The 26,735-nt window shown below is 45.9% G+C and overlaps 1 protein-coding gene across 3 annotated transcripts in view; it reads right to left on the reverse strand.

The window, feature by feature from the left end:
• Nucleotides 1-26,735, reverse strand: part of Mras (muscle RAS oncogene homolog) — a 52,682-nt gene that overhangs the window by 9,409 nt on the left and 16,538 nt on the right. For all 3 annotated transcript variants that reach the window (XM_034483952.2, XM_076917796.1, XM_034483951.2), the window contains one exon: nt 17,792-18,001. In XM_034483952.2, coding sequence (XP_034339843.1) covers nt 17,792-17,984 — 193 coding nt within the window. In that variant the 5' untranslated portion in view covers nt 17,985-18,001. The remainder of the gene's footprint in view (nt 1-17,791; nt 18,002-26,735) is intronic.

Raw genomic sequence — 26,735 nt, forward strand, 5'->3', positions numbered from 1 at the left:
TCCAAAGAAACCAGGCCAGTTAGAAGGGCCTCTTAAAGCCCTGTGTGTGTGTGGACAGACACATGCAGGCCTTGGGGAAAGAGTAGCCTTCAGAAGCCAAGGTCCACATCTTAGGATGGAAATGGCAGGAAGAGGCATCTGAGGCAGGAACCAGGTAGAGTTGAGGAGGGCACTACAACCCCCAGCCACCCTCAACACCACCCACCGCACAGACCCCTGATGTTCACTTTTCATTCCCTGATATACAGCGCTTGTGTCTAGTTGAGACCTAAACCCAAAAGTACTCATATTGTATTTGAATAATTAAAAAAGGAACATGCATCTAGGCAACTTTGTATATTCAGTTAAGAAATACTTGAGTGTCTACTACATGCCAGGCAGCCTGTAGACCCATTGGTTACGGGGCGAATGAGGCCAAAACCTAGCAGTGACGTCACTGAATGGTTGAGATAGCCTTACTAGAGATAAATATATAGCATAAGGGTTGTCTAGTCAGGTGAAGGGCGGCTGTTGTCATTCAGGATTGGTCAAGAAGCTACCTCTCAGTTAGGTGACCTTTGAGCAATGGCTAAGTGCAGGAGGAATCAGAGCCAACATTCCAGCAGAGGGGATACCCCCAAAAACTCAGAGAAAGAGGTGTGGCCAATACCTGATGAGCAATGAGTAGTGGGCAGGTCATCAGAGGCTGTTACCCCGTGCCCTTCCTCCTCCCGAGTATGATAAAACCCAGTGGAGAATGTGGGCAAAGAATGATACACTTCCAGAGGACATTGTGCAAAGGTTGGTCTAATGCTGGGGGTCAGAGGGCAAGCCACCAATGGAAGCAGAGAACTAGTTAGTAGCCTCATGGTAATCTAGACAAGACCGTGACTGAACCCCACTGGGAAGAGAAGTGGCCAGATGCTGTACGCTTTCTAAGACACAGCAGCACTGAGTATGCTGCTGGCCCTGAGCTGAGCAACCGAGGTGACGAAGGACGGAGCTCATGAGGCTCAGATTCTCACGTAGCTGCTGAGCCTGGCGGACCTCGAGTCAGATCTCGAGAAGAAATGAGGTGAGAGATTCTCATGCAGAATCGCAGGTAGGCAGGTGGCAAGGAAAATCAGAGTGAGGGATCTGGGGAGCCCCAGATTCTAAGGCAGGCTGGATTCCTCCAGTTCTGTCCCTTTCCCCTAAATAAATTCTATCTACACAGCAATCAACAAAGCAGACGAAAGTGGTATGGTTTCTCACATGCGTGGGAAGAGATGAATGTGAGATCAGAAATCACGATACTAACGTTGTAGTTAATATATTCGCAGATTTTGAGGGTCTCTATTATTAAAAAAAAAAAAAGACATCATTCAAAAGTTAAACTCAATAAGAATCTGCAAATAAGAGAGACTTCTCTGAAGCTACATGGTGGAACATACCTGTGATCCCAGCACTTGGGAGGTAAATGCAGAAGGAACGGGAGTTCAAGGCCAGTCTCGGCTACAAGAAAAGTCTATCTTTAAAATAATGCCAACACAAAAACCCTCTGGAAAAGGGGAACACTCATATTTGACATTGCAGGGACACCCCCATGCTTTTTAAAGTCTTAGAGAGCATACGTCATTAAGGTAAAAACGAAATCCAAAGAAGAGAAAGATGAGTGTCATTATAAACAGCGGCGGACAAATGGAAGAGCGAACATTTGAGTGCAGTTAAAACCTGCCGCTCAATTAGAAAACTGTGGAAGCCAGGCCTGGTGCTCAGGTCTGTTCTTTCCGCCACTTATGAGGCTGAGGTAGAAGGGTGAGAAGTTTACATTGAACCAAGCAACTTACCATGGCCCTGCCTCAAAATAAAAGTAAAAAAGGTTTTAAAAAAAGGGGGGGGGGAGGGGCTGGGATACAGCTTGGTGGTAGAGCACTTGCCTGACAGTGTGTGAGGTCCTGGGTTCAAACTGCAGCAGCACAGATACAGAACTAGAGGATGCATGATAATTCGGAACTAAAATCTACGGTGACTCCCGGGTGAGGGATGGGCCAGGAAACAGTTGACTGGTTACAGGCTGAATAGGCCTAACCAGGAAGTTCAACTGAAGGGCTCTGAAGTAAGAAATGTCTTCTTTCCAAATATGAAACTCCCTCAAATCTAAAGCAATTATGGTCTTTTTTTTTTTTTTTTTTTTTAAATGCTTGTTGAGAAGAGAAGGGGAAGATTAGTTTAAATTTTTAAATTGTTTTTATTTTTAAGTGTGTGTGTGTGTGTGTGTTGGTATGTTCACAGAGAGGCCATAAGTAGGCATCAGATGCTCTGGATCTGAAGTTACAGGCTGTTGTGAATCCTTCAACATGAGTTCTGGGACCCCCAACTCAGCTCGTCCACAAGAGCAGTGTATTCTCTTAACCTCTGAGCCATCTCTCCAGACTCAGTAACTCTGGCCTTAATGTGCTGCCCTTGTGCTGGTAATAGCTAAATGATTTAGCCTCCCCTGAAGGCCTCACTTTGATTGGGAAGAGCCTCCAGATCCTGATTATATCCTGATGCAGGTAGAAAAATACAGGTTGGCACCTTCTTATGTCTACGCCATAACTTTCTGAAGAACAGAGATAAAGCCTCAAATCTCCTGGTCAATAGAAGAAATAAAGACAAAGAGAGACCCTATCTCAAACACACACACACACACACACACACACACACACACACACACACACACACACACGGAAAAAGCAGACTATTTGAAAAGAAAAAACAAAAGGGGTGGGGGGACAAGAGAGGATCATGGGAGTAATTGCATACATGCATGAAGGTGTCATACATAGCAAGGTCCATTACTTTATACAATATATGTTATAGCATTTAAATAATAATTATAGAAAACTATGAATGATCAAAACACAGGATATACCAGTAACAACTGCAGGTAAAACTGAAGACACAAATGGCTGAAAGTTACTCTTTGCCTGAGGGGACATGCAGGCAGGAGGAGGTGACAGCCTCTGCTTTGACTCACATACTTGGAAACACCTGAGACAGACCCCACTCCATGTCCTGTCACCCAACCTTCCTAGGGAAGACTGAAGGGACCCAGCTTATGCTCTCAGGGAAGCAACTCTGCCTGCTTTCCCTCCTTGGCTCATGAAGGTCGGAGGCGTCTGGCTAAGTAAGGAGAAGCCTTACTTGCTGTGGGGGAAGAGGTGTTCTACCAGTCTGAGGTGGTACAGGTAACACTGGGAGGCAGAGAGAGGTTGCAGATGGAAACCACCAGTGCAGCAGGATCCTGTGCAGGCTGCTCTGAGCTCTAATCCCACGTGCTAGCACTGCACAAGTCTCGAGTGGGTGGACAGCAGTGTGGAAGGGTGCCAGCCTGGGCTTTTGATGTGTCTGTCAAGATTGACTCCTCCTTTCCTTCCTTCTGTGTTTCTCTTTTTCCTTTTCTCCTCTCTTCTTCCTGCTTTCTATCCAGATTAGTGTCCAGACTCTAAACACATGCTGAAGCTATGACCTTCAACCTGGAAGCCTCCTCCTCTCCTCTCTTGTTGTCCCAGCCACCCTCTGGTTCAAAGGCAGACCAGTGAGGCGGTCTCCCTCGTGGGAGGCTCAGCCTGTGACTCTCATCCTCGAGTCTTCTCCCAGCCTGCGCCCTCAGTTCCTCAGACCTGTGCCTTGTAACCTGGCTCAGCTCTACACTCCATAGTGAGTGGCAGAGATCAGGAGCCAGGCACTGTTCTCTTGGGTCTTCCCCCAGATGCAGCTCCAAGGTGGGCTCAAAAAGGTGTGCAGAAATACAAGGTGCATCCCTTCACTCAGCCGAGGAATGCCATGACCTGGGTGAAGTGACCCTTTTAGCTTTAAGGGAAAGCATTAAGAACTGACTTTTCAGCTTTCACTGATCGGAGGACACAAGGGTTCCAGAATAAAGATAGTGATTTCAAAGTTGAGAGCAAGGGAGAGCCGGCCCTGCCAATCCCTTGATCCTTTGCCCTGAGTGAGGTGGTGTGTGTGTGTGTGTGTGTGTGTGTGTGTGTGTGTGTGTGTGTACATGAGTGATGCCCTTCCCTGAGGTAGTTAGGAGAGCTGGCCCTGTGCCTGGCCAACACAGTAGAGCAGGCCCTAATGGGTGAGGTACAGGTGAGCCAGGCTGAGGGCACGAGAGCAGGAGAGATGACCCTTCTGCTTCCTGCTGATGGCACCATTGGATGAACTAAGGGCTCGATCTGGTGGTGTGGATAAGGGAGGGTGGGCAGGCTGACCAGCTCACCTACCACCTAGGCCCAGATCCAGGGCTCCCAGTTGACCTACCCCAAAAATCTATATCACCTGTGAATGGTTGAGACTCATGAAAGGCCAGTCCTGCTGATTCAAAGCTGCAGGATGTCCATGACACAGGGCAACAACAGGATAACCTGGAGGAAGCCCATGAGGAGCCAATATTGATGATGTCATAGAAGCCAGAGACCTCACTCGAACCAGACCAATGACTCACTGCAATGAGCATCTGCAAGTGAAGATGTGTGACAGAGGGGTAGACTGTGAGACACACTGTGACACACTACAGATGATGACACACTACAATGAGATGTTTTCTGTGCCGTGTGTGTGTGTGTGTGTGTGTGTGTGTGTGTGTGTGTGTGTGTGTGTTTTATTTGGGGGGGTGCATGTTCTTTCTGTCAACCCCAGGCCTACTATGGGGAGGGAGGACAATCAAGCCTATTTTCCAGGCAAGTTATGTGGGAAAGCCTGTGCCTCCCTAGCTATATTTGTGTCAAGCCACGTCACCTCACTGAGTGCACACAGTGACAGGTTTGCTCCTTTCTGTCAGAACTATGCTCACGCTCTGGGTCAGGTGTGTAATAGGGCAAGGCTGGGCATCCGGAAGCAAGGCTGGGCATCCGGAAGCATGAGACCAACCACTCGCTGTCGTCTGAAGAGGAGCTGCTTTTTTTTTTTTTTTTTTTCAGCTGCAAAGCACTGGCAGGCTGTGAAAGCTAGGCCACCTCGGACTGCCTCCAGGGAGGGAGCCACATTTTCACAGAGCCTCCAATTGGCTTCCTGGCCATGAGGGAGGCTTCCCTCTGGCAAGGACACCAGATTTCTCAACATGATGGCCAATGGACAATAGCAAGTAATACTCCACAGCTACTAACCCCAGGGATGCCTGTTTACGATGCCACACTATTCCAGCTGTGGGGCACGGAGTGAGGAGACTGTGGGGTAGGTGTGTACCAGGCCCAAGATCCCCTGGGTTGGTGTACAAACTGTAGGTGAATGCCTATTCCAGGATGATATTCCATGACTTTGTGGAGTTCTTAGAGGAGCCAGGGACACCCGTCCTCTGATGCTGCTCTCAGGGATAGAAATGTTATGGTTTGAATATAAAATCTGCTGAAGGCTCAGCTCCCAGCTGGTGGCTCTATTTTGGGAAGTGGCAAAAACTTTTGGTGGTAGGGCCTAGGTAGAGAAAGTAGGTCATTGGGGACAGGCCCTCAAAGGGACTCTTGCCTCTGGTCCCTTTCTCTCTCTCTCTCTCTCTCTCTCTCTCTCTCTCTCTCTCTCTCTCTCTCTCTCTCTCTCTTTCTCTCTCTCTCTCTCTCCTTCCTGGAGAACAGCTTCTTACTCTATACATTCCTGGCACCGTGATGTTCTGCCTCACCTCAGGCCCAAAGTGATGATGGAGCTGGCAGACTGTCAACCAAAGCCTCTGCAATGGTGAGCAGAAATAAACCTTTCTTCCTTTTAAACTGTTCTCTCAGGTATTCATCAGAGATGAAAAGACTGACAGACAGTGAGGAGAAGAAGTTGCAGGCCTCAGTCGCATAACCAGAATCCAGGGGCATCATGGGAGCACAACAGAGCCTGGGAGGGGCTTTGCAGCTGGAAAGAATGGAGACACACAAGACTGGTCCACAACCCGGATTCCATTTCACAACCGATCTGGGAGGCCAGTCAATTACAAGTGAAGAGCCTGAGCCCTGGGGAGAGCAGTAAGCTTCGGGCTGGTGTGCCAATGAGCCCTGGAGTAGGTTGTGAACTCAGCCTTGCATCTAGTTCCTTATGCCTGACTGCCTATGAGCAAGAAGCTAACAGAACATGTCCAAATCCTGATAGCAGGCAGGGAGTAAAGGAAGGGTAAAGACAGATGCCTCAGCTGTAGAGGGCTTAAGGCTGTTCTTCCTACAGCCACTCCCAAATAGCTCTACCGAATTCTCCAGAGACTCTACACCTACCTGTGGGCAGACATGCAGACCTGGCTCCCTTTTAACAGAGTCCTGAATAACTAAGGAGTCAGAACACAGTCGCCACCAACTAGGTTCCTAGCTCCTTTGCTCTCACCTCCACTCTTATCTTAGATACAAGAATAAATTTCACAGCTCCCCGCAAAACATCACACCAAGTCTGTGGGCTCCTCATACATTGTGGGTGGGATGCAGAGTATTAAACATGTGACCTCTGGCAGTACACCCAGGAGAACTGAAAAACGTCAAGTCCACAGAGAAACAAGCAGCTGAAAGTTCCAGCAACACTCCACCAGAGCCAAGAGGCATCCAAGGGGAGACAGCCCCAGGACCCGATCAAAGAGTGAGCAAAGTGTGTGTATCTGTACACCAGAATGCCAGCCGCACACGAAGGAGGAGCGTCTGAATGTCTACAGCAGCTCAAAGAACCCTCCGAGCACCAAAGCTACTCACGAGACCCCTGCCACATAATTCCACGCATATGAGAGCATGAGAGCAGGAAACGGCACAAGGGCAGAGAGTAGAGTTGGGGTCTGGGGGGAAGGGGAGGATGAGGAATAGCCGCTGAAGTATGAATGTTTTGGGGGATACGAAAACATTCAAGAATTAATGGCTACAACTTTAGTGATTATCAATTTGTGGGTCGATTGGTCATTTATAAGTGCACAACTTTGATAGGTGTGGTGGTTTGAGTAGGTATGACTCCCACAGACTCATCTGTTTGAGTGGCTGGCGTGGGGGGTGTGTGGCACTTTTAGGAGGTATGTCACTGTGGAGGCGGGCTTTGAGTTCTCCTATGCTCAAGCTATGCCGGTGTGGAACACAGTCTCCTTCTGCTGTCTGCAAATCAACATGTAGAACTCTTGGCTCCTCAAGCAACATGTCTGCCTGAACACTGTCATGCTTCCAACCTCTGGAACTGTAAGCCTGCCTAACAAAAGATTTCCTTTATAAGAGTTACCACAGTCTTTGTGCCTTTTCACAGCAATGAAACCCTAATTAAAGCAATAAGCGTGCTAAAAACTGCAATTACGCGTGTGGACTATATGTTTTTATCTAGAAACACCTTGATTCTGCTCTTTATATGAAAGGCAGTCCATATTTGATAAATCCAAAATTAGTCCCTTTTCTTTTTTCTTTTCTTCTTCTTATTAGTAGTATTGTTGTTGTTGTTGTTATTATTATTATTTGGATTCTTTTTTTTTTTTTTGGTTTTTCGAGACAGGGTTTCTCTGTGTAGCCCTGGCTGTCCTGGAACTCACTCTGTAGACCAGGCTGGCCTCGAACTCAGAAATCTGCCGGTCTCTGTCTCCCGAGTGCTGGGATTAAAGATGTATTATTTGGATTTTTAAGACATGGTCTTTCTATGTGGTCCTGGCTGTCTCAGAACTCACTCTGTAGACAGGCTGACCTCGAACTCACAGAGATCTGCATGCTTCTGCCTCCTGAGTGTTGGGATTAAGATGTATGCCAGCACCAACTGGTTGTGGATTATATCTTAATGAAAAATTATATGAGAAAAAAAATCAGCCTCCCCTTCTCGTTTCAGAGACGCCCTACCCCTCCTCTCCTAGTGGTAGATACATGTCTGCACTTCTAAGTCTATCGCTTCCTTTAGAAACACGTTGGTTCTGTTCTTCATATGAAAGGCGGTCTATATTTGATAAATTCAAAATTAGTCCCTTGATTCCCAGTTCTACTCCATAATTGTTTTCTCTTTCCTTATCCCATGCCTATTCTCCATCCACAAACCCTGTGGTCCCTCCTAAAACTGGATCTGGAACCTGCTCCTTCTCGTTTCCTCCCCCACAGCCCTAGGCTGCCACCTCACTGGACCCTAGTTTTATTCTTCTACACATGAGCCAGAGCAAGCCTGAAACCAGTCAGATCACGTGGCTCCCCTGCTCAAAACCATCAGCTCCTCAACTCCCCTGCTGGTCTCCTTTTTATTAGCTGTGCAGAGCGTCTGTGTTTACTGCAAGGTGAGTTCATCTTCCCTGTCAGCTCTCTACATCCTACCTGACCTAGCAGAGCTGTCCAGGACTATCAGGAACAATCTTTGCAAGGCCCTTAGCCTGGCTGGTAGCCAGCAAAGTCATTAGCCTTCTGCTAGCTTGACTCTGAGAACCAAACACCAGCAAGAAAGGATTTAGGAGCTGGCCCCTGTGAGGAGAGCTCTCTACCTGCAAAGCCTGCCCCAGGCCATTGGAAGCATTCCTGCAGGAATGGCTCACACAGCCAGGGGAAAGGGTCAGACACAGACCTGTAAGGCTGGATTCATCACCAAGGCCAGTGGCCATACTTACTCCCACAGGGAAAGAGGGAAATCCCCCAAATCACTGTCTTTAGGAAAGAGGACAAAGGTAGAGGACTGGCTGATTCTACTCTGTTCTTGCTTGGAGGCACTTGATGGGACCCCTCTAATGTTGGCCATGTGGTGCTGAGCATAAATGGGTCAAAGCCCCAGCCCAGAAAAATTTCTCAATAAGCTTTCTAGTTCCTTCTTGCCCTTCCCATGTCCTCCTCACTGCTCTCCAGAAAGAATGTGGATTCAAATGTTCAGGGAAAAGCCTGGTCCAGGTCCCCCAGAGAAGACAAGAGCACTTGTGTCTAGTTTTGGGCAGAAGCCAGGGTGGAAATGTCCTGGCTACTGAGGGTGCCAGAGGACAGACCGCCAGGCTTTTGCTCTTCACAAAGAATGAGCCCTTGCTGAGGAGAAGAGGAATGGCAAGTTTTCGAGCCTGGGTCCGAGAGCTCCTGGGCAGGAAGGTCTGGAGAATGGCTCTTTGATGTTTTGTGGCAATGGATGTCCCAGAGGCTGGCACACTGAGTGAGCCTGGAGCCAGATGGGGAGGGGAGGCCCAGAAACACTTGCTTCTCCTGTAAGTGGACAGAGGTGTGTGCCAACATGCTTAAAGCTTGTGCCAAAGCAGAAGTCAACACAAGAAGATGGAGAACATACTTGGTGGGGTCAGGAGGCTGAGGCCTGACTCGGCCATTGGCCAGGTGTGGCTCCAGGCAAGTCACTCCTCCATCTGCACTGGGTTTAAGCAAGAGGCTGATCTGCTGAGCTCAGCAGCCTTCAGGCGTTAGCCCAGCAGAATCAACAGGGACACAACATCACTAAGACTGAACAGAGGAACCCAAAGAGACTTACAGGCCACATTCATAGCTGCTCTTTTCCCAGCAGTCACTAGAGGGGAAGGCGCAAGTGTCTATCATTAGAGGGCGAGACATGGGGGAGTAATACACAATGCAGTGAGCTATTATCCAGCTTGAAAAGGGAAGGAAAGTCAATGCTAAGTAGAAGTCAGCTCTGACAGGACAAGTATACAACCCCAGTGATGTGTATGAGGCATGTAGTGTTCCCAAGACAGGAAGTAGAATGATGAACACCATGATTGGGTGAAACAGGAAGGAAGTCCATGTGTAGATAGGTAAGTGGGTGTCAGTGCAGGGAGGTGAGAAAGTTCGGGAAATGGATGGTGATATACTGGATAATATACCCAAGGATATATACTAAACAAGACATACCTCTACATTCCAATGTAGTTCCAATAGTGGATTTTATATATACATATATACATATATATCACATATATATACACATACATACATATATATCACATATATACACATATATACATACATATGATATATATGTGTGTGTATACATTTATATGTATACATGTATGTATACACACACACATCTCACAACAGAAAACCTCAAACATACAACTCCAAGACTCTGCTTAAGGTTCAGAGCTTTCTGATTCAGAACTGTAATGAGGTGAGCCACACAGGTATAAGCCAGGGTAAGGAAGGGTTCAAGAGACCAGGGGAGAATCCAGACAGCCAGGAGAAAGCACTGAAGAGAACCCACAGTTGATGGGTGGACAGACTATATGGAGGAGATGTCCACAGATCTGACCATGGGCTGTGAGATGAGGGTCTCCAGCTCTGTGGGAAAGAATTCAAAGGCAGCATGATTCAAAGCCCAGGGGCTGCAGAGGGGGATAAAATGACCTTCCGCCTTCATCCTCCAGGTTCTGGGAGGACATTGCTACTGTAGCTCCTTGAAATAAAACAAGAAACAGGTTTGTAATGTGGCAAGAACCCTGTGAGCCTCCTGGGACTGGAGCCTCAGAGGCGTCCTCCTGAGTGTGCTTGCACACATGACCACAGCCATGGGGAGGAGAACACAGGAAGACAGGCCAGGGATGGGATGAAATCCTGACAATCCAGCTGCATTCCTTCTCCCTGGGAGTTCAACTCCCACTCCCAAGAGCCACCAGAATTGGCTGTCACATTGGAGAAGATTCTCATGTCCAACCAATTATGCAGTGTGTGGTGGTCTCTGGGTGTAGCTGGTGTAGCTGTCAGAAACTCAATGTATTGGTCAGTTTCACCAACACTGACAAAATACCTGAAAAACCCAGCTCAAGGGAGGAAGGATTTACTCAGAGGTTTTAGTTCACAGTCCTTGCTTCTGTTGATCTCGGGACTGTGCTAAGGCCAAGCATCATGGTGGCAGGGATATGTGGAAGTCAAAGCTGTTTGCCTCATGGTGGGCAGGAAGCAAAGAGCAAGGAAGGGACTGGAGACCAGGTAGAACTTCCAAAGACATGCCTCCAGTGACCTGCACCTCTAAAAATATTGCTACTGTCTAGTGACCAAGCACTCAACACATGAGCCTGAGGGAGACAGACATTCCATATATAAACGATAACTTTTGACCTTATTTTCATCTGCAATGGCGGTTACCATGACAGCATGTGTAAGAGGTAGAGTACATTCATGGGTTTTCCAGCAGTAATGGTCCATGACAGCATCACTATCATGATGACCCCACCCCCATGACATCATCACTATCATGATGACCCCACCCCCACAATCACCATCACTGCCATCATGCTCAGCTCATGCTACAATGCTTCTGCCCTCAGTCTGGAACAAGAAAAAAAAAATCAAAATCCAGAGCACTTCGATATTGGTGGGGTACAGGGTGACTAAAGGCATCTATGCCCAGGTTTAGCACATCCCCAGATGGTACCCAGCAGGGAAGCAGGACCCCAGAGCACTGGTTGGTCAAGAAGAGTGTTGGCCTTCCAAGGTTTGCAAACCTCCCTGAAAGAGACTGGCCCCAGAAAGGGTCAATGTTATGTTCAGACCTAAATATAACAGGCCTCTGATTATTCTCTGCTGAGGTTTGGTGTGTTGCTGTGTATTGTAGTGCTAAATACTGGCCCTGGTTGCCTCAGAAACGAGAGAATCAACACATAAACCAAGTGATGCTATGTAACCTTGCTGCTTAATTTAAAACTATTGGCTGATTAAAGATGCCTACAGCCTGTAGCTGGACAGAAGAGAGGTAGGCAGGGTTTTGGTCTTGGGGTCTGAGGCAGGGACCAGCAGAGGAGAAGAAGGAGGTAGAGAGAGGAGAAGACGCATGAGGTAGGAATCTTGAAAACATGGTCATTAGGGATGGCCAATGAAGAGCTGCCCAGATGGAACATGGCAAGTTATACTTGGAGTTATTGATGGGGAAGTAGATTTTAAAAGCTTAGAGGGTAGATATCTGCCCAGCTCTACTGTATTAAAGGCTTATTATAAATATAAAAGTTTTGTGTCTTTTATCTGGGAACTGAATGATCAAGAACAAGTAGGAATCCCCAATTGAGATTTATTGTATAGGGCATCCTTTTAAAAGCCATATTCAGTTGAAATGGTTTAAGCCTTGTTAAACATGGGAGAATGTATGCTGTAGAATGTGCTAGTCTGGGCATCTAGTATCTATTCTTAGGGAAGCCTAGGTGGGCAATGCTGTATGCTAAGTGTGTTGGCTAGTTTTCTTTCAACATAAGCTAGAGTCATCAGAGAGGAGGGAGCCTCCAGCTGAGAAAATATCTCCATAGGATTCGGCTCTAGGTAAGTCCAAAGAGTATTTTCTAAATTAGTGATTGATGGAAGAGCGCCAAGCCCATCATAGGAGGGCCCACTACCCCTGGGCAGGTGGTCCTGGGTGCTATAAGAAAGCAGGCTAAGGAAGCCATGAGGAACAAGCCAGTAAGCATCATCCCTCTGTGGCGCCTGCATCAGCTCCTGCTTCCAGAATCCTGCCCCAATTGACTCTTCCGGTCCTGACTTCCTTCAGTGGTGGACTGTGATGTGGACGTGTAAGCCAAAGAAACCTTTCCTTCTTAACTTGCTTTGAATATGGTGTTTTATCACTTAAAAACCCTATTCCATTAAAACACATAGAAAACCAAAGACACTAAGTCAGGTCTGGTCTCACCAATCTAAGCTTCTAAAGTAATCTTATGACCATGCTTCCCCTGTCTCTGCAGCTAAGAAATGTTATCACGACATCTAAAAGTCACTCTGGAAAATACTGTTTTCTCTCTGAGAAGCAAATGTTCAAAGTTACTTAGAAAAACATTAAAGAAGCTTACATGGCAATAAAAAGAAATAACACTGACTGAGCCACAACTTGTACCAAGAGGTGTTCTCCTCTCTGTGTATTATGCAATAGTCCTCTGAATACTTTCTGTGGAACACGGCTCAAAATCAAGTGCCAAAAATAGTTCTTTTGGGGAATCCTAACAATATACTCTACTCATGTGCTCCTAATTCACTGTACAGTGAAGGGCTTTATAAAATCTGCAGTAAAAAATAAAACCTGATTTCCATGTATTTAACTCAGTCTATCCTAAAGTGTGGCATATATTCTAATAGATGGTATCTGCAGTTATTTTAGAAAGTGCAAGCTGGGCCAGAGGGCACACGCCTTTCGTCCAGTACTCTGGAGACAAAGGCAAGCAGATCTCTGTGAGTTCGAGGTCATCTTGGTCTACATAGAGACATAGTCTACATAGTGAGACCTCAGATATTAAGGAGGAGGAGGAGAAAAAGAAGAAAGAGAAGAAGGAAGGAGGGAAGGAAAAAAGAAAGGAAGGAAGGAAGCAACAACAAAGAATGTGCACAAATGTAAATTTTTTAATAGTTATGTGTATATTCTTTACTGAGTCAGGAAAACAAAGAGAATGATGTAGCTAATCCATTGAATCTTTTACTACGTATACATTGTTCAGTATCTGATAATTCATCTATTTATTTAAAAGTATTTACTGACAGAAATAACATGGGTAGGTAAATACTATTGTAGTTGTCTTGGTCATGGGAGACCTTACAAATAAATACATTTAATAGGCTGTGAATGTAGTTCAGTTGGTAAAGTGCCTGTCTACTATGCCAGAATGCCTGGCATATACGTACTGTCCTAGAACTCAGGATGCAGAGGCAGGAGAACCAGAAACTCAAGTTCAACCCCAGCTGCACAGTGGGTTCAAAGCTAGCATGCCACACACAAGACCTGACTTAAAAAAAAAAAGACAAAATTTTAATCAAGTATTTCTACAGGAAGAGCATGCTAGAAGAAAGATCACATGCAAATTTCTGAGTAGGGACACATCTGGCTACCTGTCACCCAGTGAAACAGATCAAAACCCCAGGCTGCAGACAAGGTCCCAAAGGCTGGTGAGTTTTCCAAGAGATGCTTTTCATCCCATAGCATGCATGCATCCCTTCAGTGAAGGGTGGCCATGATGAGAGTGTCCAGCTAAGGTCCTCCCAGTTTCAAGGTACAGAGCAGGGAGCACGGAGTCAGGAGTGATGAGATCCATGACAAGAGGGCCAGGTGTCGAGAGGATAAGTCAATCCGAAATGCGTTTAACAACAGAGTACTTTTTTAAATGCACCAGGCAAAACCCTGGTGGAAAACAAGGGCATTTACTATTAAAACCTGACACTCATAATAACTGACAGATTGTGTATTCAGAAAACCAGTGAAGACACAGGAGACCTGAACACAACATCCGTTAGTATGATGGGCGAAATACTCTCAGAACATCCCATCCAGTGACAGCAGACTCTGGGAACATCTATGAAGATAGCCTATCTTCTGGGCACAGAGACAAGCCTCAATAAAGACTTCAAATAATGTACTCCACGTTCCCTGACACACTAGAATTAAAGATCGGGAACACAGAGATTTTTGGAAAATTCCCAAATACTTGAAAACTAAATAAGATACTTCTAAATGACCTAGGGGTCAGAGAAGAAATCTAAAGAGAAACTAGAATTTGAACTGAGTAGAAATGAAAACACAAACTAGGAATAGTGGTACACGCTTTTAACCCACCCAGCACTCAGGAGGCAGAGGCAGGAAGATCTTTGGGAATTGAAGGCCAGCCTGGTCTACCAGTGAGTTCCAGGGCAGCCAGAGTTACATAGTGAGACCCTATCTCAGGGGCTGGGAGAGGGGGTGAGGAAGGAAGGAAGGAAGGAAGGAAGGAAGGAAAGCATAGCATATTACAATTTGTGGAATACAACTAAAGAAGCAATTCAGAGAATTTTATAGTGCCAAATGAATATCCCAAGAAAAAAAATAAAATGACTCAAATCAACAATATCTGTTTGCATTTCTGGTGATTATAACAAGGTGTGGCACAGTGCTGTGTCCCTACAGTCTCAGGTACTTGGGAGGCTGAGGTAAAAGGATCACTGAGCCCAGGAGACTAGCCTGGATGGAACAGCAAGACATTCCTCTTCAAGGACATGAGAACAAGAGAAACCTAAGTCCAAAGGAAGTACAGAAGGAGAAAGAATGGTTATGAGTGAAAATCAATGGAAACAAATGAGAGAAATCAAGGGGGGCCGGTGCTGGCTCTGAGAAAAATCGATACACAGAAAACCCAACTGTGCCCGATCAGGAAAAGGAAGAAAAAAAGATACAAGTTACCAGTATCAAGAACGAGAAATGACATCACTGTACAATCTATGAGTATTATAAACATAATAAAAGAATATTATCAAAAGCCTGTGCCAATAAATTTGGAAACTGATAAACTGAACAAATTTTTTTAAAGCACAAGCTACCAAAGTTCACTTAAGAATAAAGAGGTATTCAATGACCCTATATCTATTAAACATATTTAATTTAATGGTCTTGCCAGTGAATTCTACTGAACACATAAGAAAGATATTAGAAGAAGTTTACTTAAACTCTCCTAAAGAAATTTAAAAACAAAAGTCAATTTCTAAGCCATTCTAGAAGACCAACATTACTTCCATACGAAAGTCAGACAAATAAAACTAATTAAGGTTTAAAAGCATAGGAGAAATCCAAGATAATTTACCACAGTAACTTTTTTTTTAATTAAACAAAGCCATATGATCACATCATCCAGAGAAAGCCTTTGACCACATCAGCATCCACTCCTGATCGAAACCCCTCTGCAAACTAGGGAAGGGAGCTTCCTTAACCTGATAAAGAGCGTCCCCACCAAATAAATCTACAGTTCCCGTCAGACTCAGGCCAGAAGACTGGCCGCTTCTTTAGGATCGAGGCAAGGATGTCTGTTCTTATTAGGTTGCTCAGCATAGAACTGGGGGGTTAAGTAAGGCAAGAAAAGGAAGTAAAAACCATTCAGATTGGAAAAGATAAAACTGCCTCTACCATAGCTTGATTATCTAGGGAAAAAGAATGTCACCAAGAGCCACTAAAGCTAATAACCAGCAGGTTGTGTGGTTAATATAAAGAAATCAATTATATTGGAGGGGATCAGAAGGCACAGGAAACACAGTGGCGGGGCAAGGAATGGGTTAGAATAAATTAAATATAATGACAAATATGTTAAAAATACTACAATGAGGGCTGGTGAGATGGCTCAGTGGTTAAGAGAACCGACTGCTCTTCCAGAGGTCCTGAGTTCAAATCCCAGAAACCACATGGTGGTTCACAACCATCTGTAATGAGATCTGATACCTTCTTATGGGGTGTCTGAAGACAGCTACAGTGTACTTACATATAATAAATAAATTAAAAAACCTTTGGGCCGGAGCGAGAGGGAGAAGGGAAGGAGGAAAAAAATACCACAGTGAAACCCATTCCTTCACAAGCTATCTTAACCTCATTTAAAAAATTAATTAGAAATCACTTATATTTATATATTCTAGCAGCCAACAACCAAAGCTGAAATTAAAAACATTTACCATAACATCAATGCAGATGTAAGTATAGCTCTGACAAAATGTACATAAAAGACCCGTGTATCTGAAAGTATAAAACAACTGGTAGGTCAAGAAAGATGTAAATAAACGAAGAGACAGCGTGTTTCCACATTAACAGGCTCAGCACTGTCAGCGAAGACATCAGTTCTCAAGACTGAGGACATGGCTCAGGGCTATGTCACTTGCATAGCTTGAGTTAAAGTCCCAGGCTCAGTACCAAACATTACAAAAACTCCTTCAGCTTGTAGACAAATTTAAACATTATCCCAAACAAAGTCAGAAATTTTAACCGAGTCTGTAATCCATATATCCATTCTCGTGGCTTTGACTACTGAGTTTGTTATAATGTTATAACTGTTAAGGCAACGGTGATTTTAAATTAGACATCCAGACCAAAGACAGATTAGACATGGAATTGGTTGTCACTAGAGAGACAAAGGGAGCTGAAAGGAATAATCTCTTCAACAAGGATCTCTGGGAGATTTGTTCCACCCCCGTGCTGCTGCAAAGTATACAGAATAGGCCAAAACCGAAATGAAAATCCCCAAACAATTAAACTCAAGGAGAAACCATGAGAAATACCATTGTGACCTTGGGTTAAGCAAAGATTTCTTAGACAAAATACCAAAAGCACACTCTGTAAAAGAACGAATAAACTAGACGTCGTCAAAACAGAAATGTCTAGTCTTTGAAAGAAACTGTCTTGAGAATGGAAAACAAGACACAGACTGAGAAAAATATTTGCAAACCACCATTTATCTGAAAGAACCTTGTAAGTCAGCAGCTTCCCAAGCTCTCCTCCGAGACCAGCGGCCTGGGCTTAATGGGCTTTTGTTTAGAAAAGAGACTTGGGCAATAGAAAATCGTGACCAGTGGGAACCTAGAGCAGTGGCCTCTAGCTTCGGCAGTCCCTGCAGGGTGTGCTAAAAACAAGCTATCACCCTCTGCCCTCTGAGTTTCAGAATGAGAAGGGCCTGGGAATTCACTTTTCTAGTAAGTTCCTTGGCCATCACACTAATTTTGACCAGACTAGAAGACAATGCCAGAGGCAAGATCTTCCAACAAAGGGACACTTTCTAAATAAACTCTGGTTATTAAGAAATAATTTTTCAGGTGTTTCAAGCACCTCCTATTCTTGGGAGTTCTTTCTCAGCTTTCCTTAATAAACCTAAAAAAAGGAGAAAACTTCAGTTTCCCTACTTTTATTATTTTGGAACTTCTATACCTGTCATCAGCATGACTACTCAAGCAAGCAACACCTGACAAAGCATCTCTAAGCTGTCAGGATTCCCGCCTGGCCTCCTGGTTCAGTGTCGACTTTCATTGCCACAAGGTCTTTACACACTCTAACAAGACACAATCTCTATCTAGAATTCTCCCCAGGAAGCTGCATATTACCTCCTAGCAGCCATCCTATAATAACAGGAAACCATGTTGCCCAACTAAAGCCTATCAAATTTCCCTAATCTTCCCCCACGTAATGACCCAGCCCATGCAAGGCTGCCATCGGGTCTCACCATCCAAGATGGCCCATTGATTGTCAATCTCGGTATGCTTCAGGTAGGAGTCTTCAATGGTGGGGTCGTAGTCAGGCACAAAGATCTTCTGGAAAAACTGAATAGTGAGCGCACTCTTGCCCACACCACCGTCTCCCACCACTACTAGTTTATATGTGGGAAGGTTTTCACTGGGAACAGCGCTGGTCGCCATGTTTCTGGTAGTCAGACCTAGGGAAGAAGAACACATGGAATGAGGGAATGATCTTTTCCTTTTGAACTAGGAGAAAATATTCTTGGGCTTTCTTCTTTGAGTTGGGAAGAGATATTCATGGGTTTGGTTCTTATAAAGGAACACAGACTCCCAACAGTAGATCTGAAAAGGAAACCAGGCAAAGGAGTGTGAGCTTTGTCACGCATGGTCTTACCTAACCCGGAGCCGATCGCTGTTCAGTCTGTTCACCATTATTTACTGAACAGCAACTCCATGCCAGTCCTGGACTTATTCACACCATAGTACCAGTCTTTAATGAGTACAGCCAAAAGCTGTGTCGAGGGGATCCCCCCACAACTAGCCTTTGCCCCAGAATGATGCACATAAGGAAAAGGGCTCTGGGCTGAGCAGATATAGAAGGGTTCACCTCTCACATTATCTCTTATCAACTAGAACATCTCTTATCGATTCGAATGCTCTGCTGAGAAAGCACTGAAACTGTTGATCCCAGAGGACAAAGAAGCGGTGTCGATTAGCACGCCTGTGCTCTGGGAGGCCCCTCCCAACTCAAATCTGCCTTCCTCTCCCTTCAATTGTCTGGCACTTTATCCTAAGAGTCAGGAATCTCTTCTGGAACCCTTGCTCTGCCTTGTCCCTGTCACATGACTTAGAGTTGAACACACCTAGGCTGACTTTTGTAGTGATGACTGTTAGGTATGTTCTGCATTGTATGGGTTCCCATTCAGGGCAGCAGAGAGAAAGCAGGAACTGGGCAGACAGGGATGCAAAGTGCACAAAACAGAAATCACACATTCTGTGAAATATCAGGAAATGTACAATGCTTGGCCGGCATCAGTAATGGTACACACTACTATGTATCTTCTATTGTTAATTTTTGACTCCTGATTTATAACTTAAAGGCTTGTATATTTTGTTAACTTGAAGTGAATTTTGACTCCTGATTTATAGTTAAAGGGCTTATATTCATAAAAAAAAAATCTCATCCATCCACTTAAGCTGGGACAGAGGGAAGGAAGGCACAGGTATCATGGTAATGAATCCAGTTAAAGTGTGGTTTCTCAGACAGAGGCAGTTCTCTCCTCTACCCCAGGATATCTGGAATATCGGGATGTTTCTAGGTAACACTGGCTCCTAGTGGGTAGAGGTCAGAGACATCGCTAAACATTCTAGAAAACAGAGGGTAGCCTTCCCCAAGAGGTCCCCCAGCTAAGGCAGAAAGGAGAGAGCTAGAAATGTGGGTGGATGGTTCTGAAGAATGATGAGGTCTTCACAGGTCAGGACTGACTGTGAAGAGGTGACAGAGAGGGAAGAGTGAGTGACCTTGGGAAATGGTGTCACAGAGTGCCAGAGAGAGAGGCAGGCAGGGATCATGAAAGGCACACTCAGAAAACCAAGAAGGAATCCAGTCAGCTTCCAGCCAGGCCTGTAGCAGATTCACACACTGGCAAGGGAAAAACTATTTGTAAGAGACAGAAATGGTGGCTGATTTCAAGGAAAAGTTTCTTCCAAATACAGCAGGGTACTTGCATACATGAACTCTCACACATGTGATAGGACCTGAGCAAGGTAAAGTCCCAGTATGGAGGCAGAGGAGAGGTAGCTTAGGAACTATTGGTATTTCTCTGTGTGTGTGTGTGTCTGTGTGTCTGTGTGTGTGTGTGTGTGTGTGTGTGTGTGTTTAAAACATCATTTATTTATGTGCATTGGTGTTTTGCCTGCATATATGTCTGTGTGAGGGCATCAGATCCACACTGGGACTGGAGTTACAGTTGTGAGCTGTCATGTGACATGGTGGGAATTTAACCCTGGTCCTCTGGAAGACCAGTCAGCACTCTTAACCTCCGAGCCACCTCTCCAGCCTGCTATTGACATCTGATAGTTGCTAGGAGGAGAGTCAGCTTTCTGGCGAGTTAACCACACACCAAAGCAGGCCCTGTGCCCAAAGGTAGTTGAGTAACATAAACTAGACTAGACAGAAAGAGAAGGAGGAGAAAGAGGAAGAAGACAGACTCAAAGTTTGGTGAGCAGGGAATGAGTGTAGAGAGGGCAGAGGTGGGAAGAGCAGAAGGGGGTGTCTACGATCAAAATACATTGCACGAGATTCTCAAAGAATTATTATTTTTAAAAGAACAATTAGGAGTGCTCGTAGGGGTAAAAACTGCCCACTGAAGACCCTGCCAGGGAAAAGCAGGATCTCTGGCTGGCTGGATGTGCCGAAGCAGCATTTAAAAAAAAAAAAAAATTCTAACCACTGAGGGAGTAGAAGCATGAATACATGCACACACACACCCACATACCCCCCCACACACACAAACACCAGTGCTGCTCTGGGGAAGAGAGGCTGAGGTGTAGTGGAGAAACCCACACCAGAGCAGGGGATAGCATAACCCAGAGGATAAGGGACTGACTACACCGGAAGACCACTGTGCCCATACCCCTGAATCATAGTTTCCTTCTGTATCAGACTAGCAGGCTAGTTTGAGAGGTTTTTAATAATTATTTTCATCTTCAACTCTAGGCTGTAACAAAAGGGTAGTCACAGAAATGTGGGTTATGTGGCCATGTTTGATTTGCATGTGGCTAAAAACCAGCCCTGTTGCTGATCCTTTGCAGTCACTGAAACCTGATGCTGACATTTAGGACTCCCCCAGCGTAGGGGAAGTGCGTGCCTTTTTGAAGGCAGGAAGAATATAAGCCTCTCAAAGCTGGGCTGAGAATTTGCCTTCAGAGGCAGACCAAGATTAAAAAAGGGTACACCCTCTTTTACAGTCTTTTCAGGTGAGAATTTATTGCAAGGAAAAAAAATCTAGTTGGGGAACTTCACAAAAATGTTAGGAATGGGGAGATGGAGATACGAATAATTTAAATGTTGGGGGAAAGAAACGGGGAGAGACAGATAAACATAACCATCAGGCAACTGGGTGTGGTGCTGTACAACTGTAGTGCCTGAACTGGTAAGGCTACGGCAGTAGGTTCACAAGTTCAAGCAAACATGGGATACACAGGAAAACTTTTTGCACACATACATATATGCATACGTAGAAACAAAACCAAAACAGAATAGTTAACACACCTTAAAAAAAAAAAGTTTTTTATTATGTATAGAAAAATACCAGATCTCAAAACAGCAAAGTTATAAGGTCACTCTTTCAGGAAGGTACCCATCCATGAATGGCCCTGCCCAGGGGTGGATCCCAGAACAACAAGGTTTGTTTGGAAGGTGGCCATTCCAGAATCAGACTGCAGGGCACTTTGATTTCCTATGTGTGTTTCCACGAGACACATATACACACACAGTCAAACCTCCTTAGCCATGAGATCCACATTTACAGATTCAATGGATTGCAACTATTTTCAATTTTATTTGGAAGAAGAGCCTTGGAGATCTAGAACGGCCACTCTGATCTTTGTTCGTAAGGACGATGCAGTATCAAGTGCCCATGTAGCCCCTAAGGATGGGCGGCAGGCCTTAGATGGGAAATCACAGGTTTTAACACCATTAGTTAGCGAAAATGGCCAGTGTTTCACCAGCTTTAGCTGAAGCTGGCAGGCAGGCAGGCTGGCTTTGGGAACTGTTCACAGAACTAGAGAAAAGCCAGAGAAGACTAACAGCTCCCTCCTTAAACAATAGCAACCAACCTTCCTGTGAAAAAGATCAGTGAGAAAGAAACTAAAAGCTTCCCTCTTGATTATGAGCACACCTGTCAGAAGCAGAAAGGCTCTTTCCCTCCAGCCCCGCAGACTACAAGGCCAGCCCGACTGACGCTGATTCTCAGCATGGACCAGACTTGAAAAGATGCTGCACCTGGACCCCCTTGGTCTACGCGGATCACCCTGGGCGCATAATCTGATGTACTCCTGAGCCTTCTCTCTGCCCTAGACGTTGAATTTCTACCTGTGTAGAAAGATATTCTTTCATCATCTGTATATGATGTGTTAACAAAACACTTTTGCATCTGAAAACAAAGTCTCTGGGGTTAACCAAGAGTCTCTTGGCTCTGTAGCTGGGTTGGTAGAGTGCTTGCTTCCCCCACACTAAGCTCCCAGCACCTGAAAACTGGATGTGTAAAGCATGCCTGTAACTCCAGCACTGGGGAGGGAAGATCAGAAGTTCACGGTAGCCCTTACCTATATAGTAAACTGGAGACTCTGCCTCTATATATTCTTTTTCTCCTGACATATATGGACCATTTTTCTTCCCATTATTCCCTAAGTGCTATGACATTTGTGCAGCATATACATTGTATTGGGCATGTAAGTAATGCAGAGGCAATTTAAAGTATATGAGAAGGTATTGTAATATTTTATGTGGGGGACTTGAGGATCTACAGATTTGGGGTCTTGAAACCACCTGACCCTGCCTTGGATAGCAACAGATGACTTAATAGATTTGCATACTGGGATACCAATGGACGACGACCGGAACAGATTTGCACACTGGAACAATTAGACAGTATTAACATCCCTCACAAAATAAAATGTTCAGCTCCTGAAAATAGTCTTTCCATTTTCATTTACACTCTTTGAGGTGGAGCTGGTCATGGCTGCAGCCCCAGAATCAACAATGGGGATGAGCTACGGCCTGGGTCTTTGCCGTCACATACAAGGGTCACAGGAGAGGTGCAGGGCCATAGAAACGGGGGGGGGGGGTGCAGGCAGGGCAGACATCTTTGACTCTCTGGTCAGCAAAGCCTGGTGCCACTGCCCCTTGTTAACAACTACTGTCCTCCCCCCAGTGGACAATGACACTGGGCCAGAGCAGAAGCACAGGTGAAAAAGACTCTTCTATTCTCTGCTGTAAGCCACATGAGCAAGCACTGTGTAGAGATGGGAGAGGAGGAGAAAATACAACTATTTCTTCAGAGAACACAAGGTAAGACACACATTAGTCACAGAGGACACGAACTTGACCCTTGAGTCAGAGTTCGGACCACCCACAGCTGAATTACCTGGGACCTTGGTATAAACAGCTTCTCCTTGCTAAGGCAGCTGGCAGGAAGTGGTCAGTTGAGGGCCCCCCTCCTTTTTATGGTGCTCTAACCTCAGGGATTGAGGAACCCCAGGCTACAGGGAACCACATCAGGTCAGGGGTTCCTATCTATGGGAGTTCCCTTCTAACTGGGGCTCAGTAGAACAGGGTCCACAGGCTAAAAACCCTTTTCATACCATCCACAGATGATGAGTCACCTCTGCATTACTGAACATTCAACGGCAACCTGTCGCCCTCAGTGACCACTCCTGCCACACTTGTGCAGCAGACACACACTCTTCTGTCACCCCAACTAGCTTTTGCTCTCCTGGTGTGTCCCTACAGTTATAGAATGTCCAGTGTATGCAGAATGACAGTATGCAGGGAGTACATAGACAACTCTAGTCACCCCAGGGCCAGGACTCACCTCCCAGAGGAGACATAGCCTCCACCTTGTGCTTTGAGCTCTGTGGTCCCCATGGAGAAGCCACCATCACCCAAGAGCATGGGCTGTCTTTGTGTCCCCCACCCCCTGTCCTCACAAGGCCTGGCACAGAGCAGGCTGAACACACCCGGGCTTAAGCTCTGGCATTTCCAAAAAAAAGTCAGACAAACTGCCAACCTCGGAGCTGGCCCCGGCATCCACAGGACTAAGGGAAATCCTCTCAGCCAGGCATTGGGACTGTTTCCAAGGGGTCAGATGAGCCCCACAGATATGAAATAAGTGTGAACCAAAAGGCTCACCAGGACAACATGGATCCAGAAAGCCCCCAGTACAGAAGTGATTTTGGCTGTGTGTCTTCTCCTGGTGTGGGGGTGGGGGAGATGGGGAACATGTTTTTCACCCAGAAAAAAAATTTTTTTTGATCAAATGAAGTCTTTGTAGATGGAGGCATAAAGCTGACAAGGTACATGCCATACGTCTAAAAAATAACCTGGTCTCTGTATGGTACAGGGAAAGAGATTCATAAATACCGCTCAAAGGCTCTGACAAAAGTCATCATGGCAAACTCGGTTGCTAGGTAACTATGGAGCAAGCTGCTTATAGTCCTACTACCACACTCTTCTTCTCGTGGGAATCAGTGAATCCCTTGAAGGTAGGGAAGTCGCTTAAGGAAGGCATGGTTTCTCGCTACAGTTTGCCACTCATCTTTTGTGTTTCTGTCCAGTTGTATAACCTCGGGCAAGCTTCTGCTCTAAGCATGAAACAAAATAGCACGAAATACGCCAAGCTCAGAGAAGGTGCACATCCTCTCTCTCTCTGTCTCTCTCTGTGTCTCTCTCTGTGTCTCTCTGTCTCTGTCTCTGTCTCTCTCTCTCTCTCTCTCTCTCTCTCTCTCTCTCTCTCTCTCTCTCTCTCTCTCTCTCACCTGCTTACTTTGCTCCCAGAGAGAAAAGCGCCCCCATCTCAGTCACGTGATTCTCAGCGCCCTCATTTGAAGTCCCCCTGCCACCTCATCTCCATTACAGCCAGATGATGTGGGCCTGTGTGGGAATGTTGCCCACCATTTAGGGCATTGTTTCCATGGGAAAGGCTCCACATAGGAACCAACTTTTGGAACAGCAGCCATTTGGCAGGGAAGGCAGCTGAGCTGGTTCCCATGGCAACCATTGCTCCCAGAGCCCCACCCAGCCCACAGGCTGCACCAGCAGCCTAAACCATTACACTGTATCACTATATCACACTGGAAACTTCCTCCGAAAAGGCAATGTTCCATTTTAAAATTATTTTAATAACATGTATATAAAACCTCAAGCATCTTTAAATTGAGAAGTAAGCTTGGGGGGTGGGGTTGTTGTCCTTGGTGTCATGTCCTCTCTAACCCTTTGTTCCTTACCCATAACACCATCTTACAGAAAATTAGAATTTTCTGAATTCTAGAACCACCTCCCCAAGCAGAACATCAGCTACATTGGCACGACAGCCGTACCTTGCCACTCCCTCACAGGGCTGGAGGGGTCTACGCATTCACTAGCCACTCCATCCTGCCCCATTTAGCCTTCTGCCCTCTCTTGTGCCAAGAAGGGACACAATGTCCCTTTTTTCACAGGAGGCCAGCTCACAACCCTAAGAAGCAGGTATTTGGCTGGTGAGGCCAGCATAACCTTGTCACTCAGCAAGTTTCAAAGTATGGTGGGTACAGGGCACTGTAGAGATGGTTCAGCTGTTAAGAGCACTGGCTGCTCTTCCAGAGAACCCAGGTTCAATTCCCAAAACCTACATGGTGGCTCATGAACATCTGTAACTCTAGTTCAAGAGATCCAATATCCTCTTCTGTCTTCCTCAAGCAAACATGGTACACCTATGGTGCACAACCAGTGGATAGATAAATGATACAGATAATAGATAGATAGATAGATAGATAGATAGATAGATAGATAGATAGATAGTATGGAGGGTACATCTGAGACAACCCAGAAACAAGAGCTCAGTGGCTCTCAGTATGGCAGCCTATGGGGTGAGTAGCAGCCTTGACTCTGCAGCTAGGCAGATGCTCCATGATGAAGCTTCTTAACCTCTTAGAGCCTCCATTTCCCCTGTGGAAATAACATGGAAAGCGCCTGAGCAAAGGCATATGTGCAATGACAGGGACGTTAACTGGCCCTGCTTCCTCTTCCAACCTACAAGGTTCCATGGACTTAGTTTAATTCCTTGTCCATGCATGGGTCTGAGGCGCCTGCACATAGGGATGAGAGAGGATTCTCAGGACAACAGTCTGCTCCCTTCTTCCCAGGTTCTACAGATTCCATAGAGCTTGATTCCCAGAAGACTGGCCCCAAACCACTGTCCACTGTTCCAAGAGAGCTGTGCATTAGAAAGAAACAGTGCTGGTGACACATACATTCAAATGGGTCTGAGGAGGTCCCTGGCCACTCACTGACCCACCTACCACTACTTTAAAAGCAATGTCATAGAGTCCTAGTTAAAACCAATGGTGCCCAGAGTGGTAGCAACTGCCACTCCTCAGCTGACCTTCGCTGTGGGCTGATCAGATGCTAAAGCTTGTGCTTAGAACTGACCTTGAACTCATTTGCAGCCTCAAACAGATTCACAACCCAGGGCCACTGTGCATCCTGCAGTGGCTTCCCTGACATTGATGACAAGGCCACAGATTGTCAAGAGGCCACAGCAAGGGTACAAGTACTCCAGAGATGGCACCAACTTCTTTGGTGCTCAGTATTCTTTTACCACTCTGCTTTGATGCTAATTATTTTAAAGATTCCTCCTGAGCCCAGCAGTTGGGCTGGGTTTTCTAAGTAAAGCAGGCTGGGAGAGGAGGATGCATTCATTATTAATGGTGCTCTTCTGACAGTGTGTTCACAGGGAACTGAATCAGTCCTGGGAAGCTAGTCTCATCTCCGTGATGTCTGGGTGTGCCCAGCACTGGGGGATGAGGACACACGGGGGGGGGGGGGGCAGGAGGAGCGACCCAACCCATGTGGAGGAAATGGCTCTGCATTCCAGGAGCTGCCCTTCCCTTCTGCACAATTCCCAGAAATGGGATGCTTTCCCCTGCTGACCTACAGCTTGTGTGTAAGTAACACAGGACCCATCAGGAGTCTGGGGCACTTGGCATCTCTCCCTAAGATGATCCCCTCTCCTCTTGCCAACTCAGCCAGCACTGTCCCTGGACCACTCATCACCTCTAAGCAGCCACAACTGCACCCAGCTCCCTCCATCCCTACAGCCAGCTATGTATGTAAGTTCTCACAACTGGGAACCTTGAGCCCAAGTCCATAGACGAATGTGCGACTGAGTG

This window comes from Arvicanthis niloticus, chromosome 21 (genome assembly GCF_011762505.2).
Source record: "Arvicanthis niloticus isolate mArvNil1 chromosome 21, mArvNil1.pat.X, whole genome shotgun sequence".
NCBI lineage: Eukaryota > Metazoa > Chordata > Mammalia > Rodentia > Muridae > Arvicanthis > Arvicanthis niloticus.